We start from the raw sequence: 11,198 nt of genomic DNA, 5'->3' as shown, positions 1-11,198 counted from the left end.
AGAAAAAAAATGTGGTCTGAAAGCTTTTGACATAAATATACTAAATAAGGAGAGTTTATTATGGAAAGGAAACAAGTGTATTTTTGTATTAAATTGTAAAACAAATCAAACATACCCCTCCAAAATCCCCCCAAAACAAAACAAAAAACAAAAAACACAAAAACGGACGTATGCTTGTCTTTGCAATTCTAACTGAAAAAACGAATTTGTTTCACGGCGCATTTCCAGTGGGGATCTCATCTCTGATTGGACGGTTTTTGCCTGAATAATTTATAGACCCGGAAGTGGGGCGGTACTGCTGTTTTGCTGTCGAGTCACCTCTGTCAGGATGGAAGAAAACGAGCAGCTATCATGCTGATTAACGAAGGATGCCGACTGCCGACCACCATAAACCTGGCATAGTTCGAGTACATTCGACGTACAGCTTAAACCCCTGCATCGTTTTCTGCGACGCTTTGGCAAAATGATGGAAGAAATCGACAGGTTCCAAGTGCCTCCAGTTAACGGAGAGACACAGCCTCTGGTAAGAGACGAAAGACAAATCCCCCCACCCAAAAAACAAAATACAAATCTCATGTAAATCAGTTTATAATGTAGGCAAAAGGGCAAGTTTTAGTGTCGCCTGTGTGGTTTTATAGTGATAGCCGTGTCATGTAATCTGCCTCTGAGCTAGCCGATAAAAATTTGGAGCTCTGGGACAAGCTGGCTCTGTGGGATGGGTGTAAATCGACCATCTATAGATGGAAAGGAACGCGTCCGTTGGTTTCTCTGTACGATAAATATATTAGCATTACATGTAATAACTAATAGATGAACAAGCCGTTACTTTTTTTTTTATCATAGCAATTAAACTGCGCACTTTGCAGAAATCGTGATTCTTTCAAATTCACGTCAGTATGCGCTTGTTTACATCAATAGCTGACACAGCTCACTGTTTTCACATTTCGTCATTTGGTGACGTCTTATTTGGGTCGGGATGGGTGAGTCCAAATGATCGCGTGAATCCATACCCATACTGCGGACTGAAGTGTGGTAATAGTTGGCTCGAGCAGGCCCAAAGTAAGAGGATAGTCCCTCTTTTTACCCACTGACAAGTTTCGAGACCTGTCAGATTAATTGAAATGGATTTACTTCAGCACCAGCAACTCACGTCATTACCGTTTCCTTCTGCTTATAATGTTTCTCTCTCTCTAGATTTGAAATAAGTCGTGGTCACTAGTGACAAATTGAACAACTGGCCTCATTCCCTGCGTTCAGTTTTGCGTTCATTTTTAAGTGCTGTTATATCAGCAGTACATCACTGCGAGATATTACTAACACAGAAGCCTTCTTCTTCACATGTGAAACAAAGCAGCCTCAAACAGCTGCCCTTTTTTCTTTTTCTTTGCTTTTTAAGCGTTTGCCTCAGGGGGTTAGGCAAAAGCAGTGCTCCAAGTCATACTGTTCACATTATACCCGTGCTTTTCCAGCCTTACTACCCCTGAGGAAATCACACAAGAACAGGCTTCCCTCACAAAGTCTCGCTTGCTTTGTGCAGCAGCGATCACCTTGCTTTGTTAAGATCAGATCAGTCTGCACTTGTGTTTCATCCAGAGAGGTTTCCTTGTGAAGCTGAATCAGAGATGGCCCTGCTTGGGCTGTGCATACAGTGGCGTTGGTCAGCACGTGCCCTAAAATTCTTGAAATCACATTGTGTATTCCTTTTCATCTTTCAACTGTAAAAGGTGATGTGGGTTTAAAAATATTATTTTATAGTTCAGCTCACGATCTCAGCCACTGAGCCACATATGGCCGTGCATTTTAATGCTAATAACTTCATTGTGAATGGGATGCTTGAATGCTCATGGCACCTGCCTCTTTGTCAGGACTCTGTTTCACACAAATAAATCAGATTAATACTCAATTTTGAGCCGTTTAATTCCTTTTCTATATGATATTTTTTCTTTCAGTGGGGAAAAAAAAGCAACTTCCCCGAGAACTTCCCTTTTATGCTCTTCAGCACAAGAACATCTGTCAGTGATTACTGTAGGCTACATCTATTTATGGAAGATTTCCCTGCAACGCACTGAGACAGCAATATAGTCATCACTGCCTTGCATAAGGAAAGCATTCAGTTGTTTTAAAGGCCACCTGATGTATCAGTCTTAGCTTCTATTGGCTAGTGGATGGCCGTGGTGCATAATCCTAGCAATCGCTTGGTGCTTATGCCGTGTCAGCAACCTTGTGGCTCTTCATCATCACAGGTAGAAAAGAGGTTGCAAGCAGGACGACAGAGTGAATGAATGTGTATGCGAATGCATGATGAAGGTCAGGCCGATGGCCCATGTTTTATTGTCATACATATAAATAAATATAATGCCCCAAGTGTCATAGATCATACTTTAATCTTTCATCAGTAGTTGTCAGCAGTCAATGCAGGGTCTTTGGGGAATATCTATGCTCTTAATGCATGTTTTATAAGGTTCAATTTAATCTCATCTCATTGCATCTCATTGCCGCCTAATATCCTCCACAATGGCTTGATTATCATTTGGGTTTGGAAATGTTAAATTCAATTCTTTGGGCCAACCTTCTACCTAATGCAAGGTGTTCTGGGTTGTCATATTCCAGGGCCTGTTTTAACTTGTTTATCGCGGGTACCTGCTACTTGCCATCTGTAATTGTGCTGTCCTATTTTTTAAGAAGTGGCAGGAATTTCTGTCACAAACAGCTTAATACCGAATCCTATTCATTATTCACTGGCAGGCTCTGCTGAAAATTTTCAAAAGGATTTATTTGACAGGCGGTGTGACCGTACAACATCACAGCATCTTTCTGTAGTGGAAGGATGCGCAAAGAAGCAAAGTAAAAATCCGGTGGGTAAGCCTGAGGATCTAAGGGACGGGCCTGTCACAGAACAGAAGATATTTGTGCTTGTTATGGTGGGAATACCTCATCTGTGTGCTGTGATTTCACAACCTCCTTTAATGTGTGTATCGTATCCACTGTTGCAGTTTTCATGAATTTTCTTTTGGTTTTAATGGTTGCGCTGCTGAAAATGCACACACAAACTGCTCTGTTTTACAGTTGTTTGGAATTTGGATCTAACATACATTGCGGGTGGCTCCATAGCCTACTGGTCTACACATTTGTCTAATATGTGAAAGATCCCTGGTTTGATCCTGGGAGGAGACACAAATCCCCTTTGGGTTTGTGTCAGGAAGGGCATCCAGTGTAAAAACTCCTCAATCAAACATGCAGAGCTACCTGCTATGGGTCACTTGTTGAAAATAGCTTTTTATCTTTTTCTTGAGGTCATAATTGTAACTTGTCAGAGGATTTTCATCATTTTAAAATGTATGTAAAAATAAATATGTTAATAAATACATTTAATTTTTACATCCCGTAGAAGCAAACAGTTCGGCATTTATCCATATGTTACTGAAACAAGTTCATGCAGAAAATAGCTGCATGTTTTATTCCCAAATCTGCAGCTACATGTCCATCCTACAAAGCCCAACTGGAAATTGCTAATGGGGGAAACCCTAAAGCCGAGGTGAACGCCTTCTTTTCTGTTAGTCAGTAGCTACAACTAAACTTTACCCTTCACAGCAGTCATTACTATCTCATACCGCTGTCCTGATCAAGATGGCACAAAAGCAGCTCCACTTCCTGAGCCAAGGAGCTGCTGTTTGTCTTTCTGTAGATGCTCTATTGAAAGTGCACTGGCATGCTATATCCCAGTGAGGTTTGCCAGCTGCACTGCTCAGAAAAAGACAGCAATCCAGAGAGTCGTCAACACAGCACAGAAGATCATCGACTTTGCTCTACTGTCCTTGGTGCTCTAAATGTCCAACTGGCACAGAGTGCATAATATATAAATAAAATGCAGACGTGTTTACTGTGAATGCAAAACTGTTCGCTGTATATAATTTGTAGATGAATACTGTGTTCCTAAAATGAGGCACAATACGTTTATCTTATCTAATGTTACATAATTGCCAGCACTGTCTGCTTACTCAGCTTTTTTCACCCATAAACAGACTGATATGTAACTGCAAAGCATCTCTTTTATTATTCAGCAATTCTAAAAATATTAACCCATTACATTTTGGTGCGGTTCTGGTTTACATTCTTTACAATTGCAAAACGCAGCAGCATGTCCTCTCCGAGAGGAACAGTAATCTATTTACTGTCTCTGCTAAATGATTATAGATCAGCTCTATTTGTCTTTTAGAATTGACTTGAACTGGTATAGTACTGTAAGTGTTTCAGCCATCCACCACTACTTATTCATTTTAAATTGTCATAGCATATTCAGACAGGGAGCATCCGCTATTTCAGATACACCACTGGTATGAATTGTTTAACTTAAAGTGTCAAATTTCAGCTCCAGATATTTCCTTGCTTAAAGCCATCTTTAAATATAGCACCAATTTCTCTGGAGAGTATTCAAAGTTATCGAAAGCCAAATGCCTGGTAGCCTTCGTTCATGTGGCCCGCTGAGGCCCACACAGCGCAACAAGGGGAGGCCTGTGGGATCAACATAATGTGCAGCTCTGTAAGGAGAGGAGGCCAAGTGCGGCCTAGCTCCCCTCTCTCAATCTGGCGAAAGCGTGGCTTCAACAGCAACCCCCTCTGTTCTCCCACAGCCAACTCCCCATGCAATCACCAGTTGCTCACACATGAAAGAGAGAGCTGCTAACATAGGCCGAACACTCAAGCCTATTGATGCTGCAATCCAAGCAGCGATAGAAGGCTGCAGGAAACTTTCCAGCGTGCTTTACCCGAGTAGGTTCTAAAGCTGGCTGATTTGCCAGCTTTGTTGGTTAGTAATAAATCAGACAATCACTCTCGTCTGAGTGAGTTGACTGGACTTTGTTCAGTCTCACATACCTCTACAGTAAAGAGTTAAATGCCAGTCGTAAATAAAGAAACACAACCTAACACATCTTTCTTTTTCTCTAGGACCCCGCAGCATCTTCCACCTCAGAGGCAGAGCCTGACACTAAGGGAGAAAGTGTGGCCATGAACTACAAGCCCTCGCCACTGCAGGTCCAAATAGGTATTGTAGTCAACACACCGCAAATCAATGCATGACATGTCTTCATGTTTATCATTTAGAAATCAATTACCTTTGCTGTGGGATACCACAGTATGCAGGTTTGCTTTACTGTGTCATCCAAAGTCAACATGAGGCCATAAACATCGAGCACCATGTGATATTTCTTATCTATATTGGATGTCAATGAAATTATTTTCCTTATTATTTGCAGTCTATCTTACTGTCTAATAACTACAGAGACCAGCTGTCTAACAGATGCTGCGTGTGTTGCCACTTCTTCTTGTTGACCTTGATGTTTTTTTTCTTGTGTTTTTGTGTGGCTAAACAACCAATCAAAACTTGGCTGATATGGGACAGTCCTAATAGATGCCATATTAAAATTACCTTGCACTGCACAGTAGCCTTGGTTCACTACACTGTGGCATACTGTATTATATAGACTGCATTTGGATAAAGCAATTTTGACATGAAAACAGGAAACTCGATTAAAAAAAAAACAAACAGTCAAGGAACAATGCCAGTGTTTTTAGCTTAATTGGTGCATTTACTGATGACCTCACATCCTGTGGTTGCCCAGAGAAACAGAGGGACCTTGCCAGGAAGGGATCGGTGAAGAATGGCACCGTGGGAAGTCCTGTCAATCAACAACCCAAGAAGAATGCCAGGACAAGGTAGCGGCTTCCACTGCCTGTTTGTTTCTCTGTTATTCTGACCCGCTCAGCCACAAATGTTACACTTTGCGCTCATTAGCATTTTTTCTATCTTCAGTTCCCCATTCAGGTCTGAAACTCAAAGCGCCTGAAATGCAAAACATGAGGACTGTGCGTCCTCTGAAAAGGCTTTATTTGCTGCAGGGCTGCTTGGGATGCCATCAGACTCCTTAATGCTATAGCAGAATGCAATAGGGCTTTTTAGCAAAGGCAGATTTGGTGGTTTGTGAGTGGGATTGCTGATACAAGTGTTAAAACGTGAGTGAAACAAGTGCAACCCACAGTATTGACTACTGTCGCATCTGTTTAATCCCACTCCCTGGTGGATTAGTGGAACTATAAGAAAGGCTACCCACTGATCTGAACCCACATTCTCTCAGGCAGAAAGATAATCTGGCACTGCCTGCAGTTGGAAAACTACAGATTAGCCTCAATTTAGGGGGAAATGGATGATGGATGAATGGCATACATATCACAAATATCAAATGCTGTTATTTGATTCTATGACTTTTACATTTGCAGGTGTTGCAGGTAATGTTATGTTAGATTTCTTCACAAATGTGAAGGACATGTGCTGATTGCTTTTTTAAGAGTACTTCTAATATAGACGTGTGCTCTTCTCCATTCTCTTTTGTAGGCTGGTGGTGCCAAACAAAGGCTACTCCTCCTTAGACCAGAGCCCAGATGAGAAGCCTCTGGTAGCGCTGGACACAGACAGGTAGGTACCGTACATGTTGTCACGTCGACTTAATTAAAATAATTTTTTTACAGACAGATTTTTAGGAAGAGTGCAGATGAGCTACAAAGACAAACTGCCTTGTAGAACTTGTATTTTTTGTAGGCCTTTCTCTGTCACGTCGGCATATTAATCCAAAGAGTAACTTGAGAGAGTCCCTAACAGCCGGTATCCTAAAAAGGGGCAAAGCCTCTCCCAGGGCTCGGGATTAGAGGATAGCGGGGTGAGGATTTGGACAGGCAAAAGCAGCTCAAAGAGAGCGCTCACATCCACCCTGTGCCAGCAGGACAGTATTGGACACAGATGAGTCCCACCCTTTGCACCCCCTTGTGTTGCTACATGTGGCAAACCCGCTCTTGTAAAATGAGCTCTCTGATAGCCAACAAAGCTTACATCATGTATTGCATCATATACTCTGTCTGACAAGCTTTCTCTGACTCATAGCCTCGCGGGATGCCCATTTGTTCATTGTTCACATTTTAGATTCATGTACACGTCATTTACTCAATGTCTCCCTGTTTTACTCTCTCTATATCTCTATATCATCTTTCTCTACGAAGGCAACAGGACAAAAATAGACGAAACCTTTGTCTGAATACAGTTTGAGCTTAAATATGATACAGAAATTAAAGAAAATTGAATTTACTATTTTTAATTACATATTTTTTCATTGCCACATACATGATACAGTCATTTTTCCTAAAAGTCTCTCAGCCAAATGCCTCACAGTCGTTCTGCTGGTGTTTGTCCAGCATCACTCAACACTTTAACACAACCTAATGCAGGCTATAATATTCTGTTATTTCTCATCTCCGTCATTTGATAAATTTCATGTTAGTCACGGACCACTTACCAAAGATGTTGTATCGCATTCTAATGAACACTTTTAGTTCCTTTTTCTCACTACAGCCCTGATCAAACACACATTTGTAATTGTTTCTGGTCCTCTAAAGCCTCCACTGACTCTGCTAAATATAGAGTAGTTATGGAGGCATTGGTTATGCTAATGATCAGATCTCATGAGTGCATATCTCATCGTGCATGAGTGACATTCATCAGGCTGTAATAAGCGATTTACAACAGCTTTGTCTTAACTAAGAGTGTTTAACATGAGACTAGGAAAAAATGTTTCTGTGAGGTCCAGTAGTTTGGAAATTTCACCACTTTATGTTTCCCTTTAAAGGTTACATTCAGATTTACTTCGAAAGATGAATATAACAGCTTTAATTAATATAATTCCTTTTCAAAGAGAAGTGCTGCTCAGGTAGTGTAAACTGCATGCATTATGTTGGATAATAGCTTCATAGTTTCTAGTGGAACTGTGGAGGTTTGCAAGTCTTAAAATTTAAATATCTTTATCTGGAGAATAAATAACCCCAATAGAGGCTGTAAATGTGATACGGGCAGTCATGAATCAGTAGACTGAGTTTTGTTTTGTTACTGCAACCGCTGCGACCGGCTTCAATCCCCACTATTTCATTATCACTACAACTTACTGTTACATAGACGCCCCCCCACCCCCACCCCATTTTTAATGTCTAACCACTGATGTCGTGTCTTGCAGTGACGATGACTTTGACATGTCCAGATACTCTTCATCAGGATATTCCTCAGCCGAGGTGAGATGTCTGAGGGACCAGGTATTTATACACATATTATATTGTTTCACAGCATCGTGTGGTGAAATCACGAAAACCGCCATGTGATCACACACTTCCTTTGTCACACCAGATGTCTGTGCGTATGTGCGTCCATTCAAGTGTACACTGGCGTCTTCGATCTTTCACTCACACTCACCTGTAATGACTTCTCCATAATTGTCATCCGGATAGATTTGTTCCTTTTCATTTCTTCCACTTAGAGTAGAATAAATATATAAATTATTTATATTTTTGGGGTTCTTGACTCAAGCCATTACATCAGTAAGTTCTCTGTACTCTGCTATATTTCTGCTTTGTGTGTCTTTTTTATTAATTTAGACTACAAAGATTTATTTTCTCTCTACTGATCTATGCTATATATTGCTAGAATCAGCATAGAAAGTTGATGCCTGATACTTGTTTCTTCGGGTTTCACAGCAGATCAACCAGGACCTGAACATCCAGCTCCTGAAGGACGGTTACCGACTTGATGAGATTCCTGATGATGAGGATCTGGATCTGATCCCTCCTAAAGCAGTCAACCCCACTTGTATGTGCTGCCAGGCTGCTCCCTCCACAGCCTGTCAAATCCAGTAGCACTAACCCCACCTACACAGTCTCCTCCGTGCCACCTGTACTGAGGCCAACAACTGACCAGAGTGGCAACAGAGGAAGAAAAATTAAAGACTGGCAAAGGCACAAAGGGAAAAAAAACAACAACCAAGGGTTTATAAATGCGAAAATTGAATATGTACAGTATCTGTGCATGTTCCTCCTATGGTAGGATCTGTGCATCTTACTTCTGCATTGTTGGTTCAAAAGGGACTCGACTGATGGCAGAAACATTACCTCTAAGAGAAACACATGACTTTGTTTGAACTTCCATCTCATGCTTGTGGATTTTCTGGCTTAAACAGACCGCGATGGTGCAACGCTGGTGAAGAAAAAAAACCTGTAAAATGACAGGAGCTCAACCAAATACGTGTGATGGTGACAGGTTGTTATTACTGCGTCATCCGCCCATCCAAGCAGATGACTTCTTCTACTGATGTACACAAAGGACAAGAAGAGATCGGAAGCTTTGTAGTGGCCATTGTTTTTCTTTTTCTTTTCTTTCAGCCAGTCTGCTTTGTCTTCCTGTGTATATATGTGTCAAACGTGATGTGTGTGATTAAGCCCAGGAACACCGTGCTAAACCATCCAGCTGCCGATAAAACACTAATGCTATAATAAAGTAGTAATCCAGATTCTTTTTATTTTTATTTATTTTTTCTTTTACATGTTTATCTTTAACACAAAGATTGTACTGGGCCGTTGTTTTATATTTAGTTTAAAAAAAAGAAGCGGAAAATGCATGTTGCCTGTTAACACTGTGCCCAGATGACCAGCCTGTGCAGATAATTTATCCGTTTTTATTGAGGCCTTAGCACATCCTTGTGCTGAGGAGACATTAATGTGCTTTCAGAAACATAGTTAATCACATTTAGGTTCACATACTGTAATATCAGTAAATCTAGTAAAACCATATAGTGTCAGCTCAGCGAGTAAGTGTGTACTTAAAGTGTGTTTGTCTGCATTAGCCTCCCTCAGTAACGGTTCACATAAACTTAGGAAAGAAGTAGAAAGAAAAGGGCTTGGAAATGGGAAATACATTGGTAGGGATGTAGTGTTGGTCACACATACAGGCTTCTGAAGCATATTGAAGTGATCTCATAATGCTTAAATGCTGATTTTCTTTTTTTAATCTTATATTTTTCCTCTATTTTCCCTGATTCTTCTTCTTTTTTTTAGATAGGAACATTAACATGCCATCCCTTTTCATTTTTACGTTTTTTTTTTGTAAAGTATGAAACGAGTGCATATTACTTGAGTAATAATAGAACTCATTGATGTGGGGACAGAATCTGTACGTGTAGCATATGTTGACAGTGTTTTATGCCATTCACTATTTTCAGGTTCTATAGAAACTGTTTATTTGTGTGGCGATCGTGGCTCAAAGAGTTGGCAGTTCGTCATGTAACCGGAAGGTTGCCGGTTCGAGCCCAGCTCGGACAGTCTCGGTCGTTGTGTCCTTGGGCAAGACACTTCACCTACCGCCTACTGGTGTTGGCCAGAAGGGCCGATGGCGTGATATGGCAGCCTCGCCTCTGTCAGTCTACAACTGTAGCTTGCCTCCACCAGTGTGTGAATGTGAGAGTGAATGAATAGTAGAATTGTACAACGCTTTGAGGGCCCTGAAAAGCACTATATAAATGCAATCCATTATTATTATTTGTTGTTTAAATGTACTGAAAGAGCATTCTTTGTTTTCCTTTTTTCTTTTTAATGATTTTATTACTCTGAAGATTGGCAGAACTCTGCAGACAACATATTTATTTTGTGGTTGATGGTAAAAGTCACTTGAACGTGAATCGACTCCAAAAGAAATGATCATGTAAGGTCGCGCCAGCTGCTTCAGAAAAATTCAAGTAATGAGCTTTTAGAAGTGTACCACTGTTCATGATCATGAAGCATTCAGAGACACCATCTCTTTAAAATAATTTCAAAATGGATGAGCTCTACAGCTTGAATGAAACGTAGCTGATAGCGTACATGTGAGTCTGTGTGCACTTTACATTCAATTGCAGTGTAAAGTAACAAGAAGTACTGGCGAATATTCAAGGAGTTACAAATACTGCGCATCTACAGTGCAGAGCCTCATTTTGAGGCTGTTGATGTGTTGTGTGTTGATTTCTTTTATGTTTTTCTGTTATGATAATGAAAGACTACAAAAAGCACCAGTAACAATCAAGATCTAAAAGACTGATGCGATTGGAGATACAGTGTGTAATGTTTACCTCCTAAAGGACTCTTGCTTTGTGATCTTGCTTTAGCTTTTTGTTTGTAGTGGTGGTCATCAAGAGATGAACCTTTGCACTGTACTATATAAGGAAGTAGTACCGTATTTATAGCATAAAACAACTAAAAGTTGATTGGATAGAGATAACTAAAAAACTATTTATCTGAATTAACAATTCAGAAAATATTGCTTATTTCCCTTTTATCCCTGATAGAACCTCAGTGTTCCT

At 40.5% G+C, this 11,198-nt stretch overlaps 1 protein-coding gene across 2 annotated transcripts; it reads left to right on the top strand.

Annotated features, from left to right (window-relative positions):
* The first annotated feature begins 178 nt into the window (after window positions 1-178).
* Window positions 179-9,377, top strand: fam219aa (family with sequence similarity 219 member Aa). 2 transcript variants are annotated; one of them, XM_006784543.3, is made up of 6 exons: window positions 179-523; window positions 4,948-5,044; window positions 5,622-5,715; window positions 6,392-6,472; window positions 8,055-8,130; window positions 8,569-9,377. In XM_006784543.3, exons 1-6 carry the CDS (start codon window positions 464-466, stop codon window positions 8,725-8,727), a joined length of 567 nt encoding a protein of 188 aa, XP_006784606.1. In that variant the 5' UTR covers window positions 179-463; the 3' UTR covers window positions 8,728-9,377. The 2 variants fall into 2 exon arrangements, with proteins under 2 accessions (XP_006784606.1, XP_006784607.1); XM_006784544.3 differs by having other exon boundaries at window positions 188-523; window positions 8,055-8,109.
* Window positions 9,378-11,198: the final 1,821 nt, after the last annotated feature.

Source organism: Neolamprologus brichardi, chromosome 5 (genome assembly GCF_056152115.1).
Source record: "Neolamprologus brichardi isolate AB-2024 chromosome 5, ASM5615211v1, whole genome shotgun sequence".
Lineage (NCBI taxonomy): Eukaryota > Metazoa > Chordata > Actinopteri > Cichliformes > Cichlidae > Neolamprologus > Neolamprologus brichardi.
The sequence above is the reverse complement of the archived record's forward strand: the minus strand, read 5'-3'. Positions and strand labels throughout refer to the sequence as shown.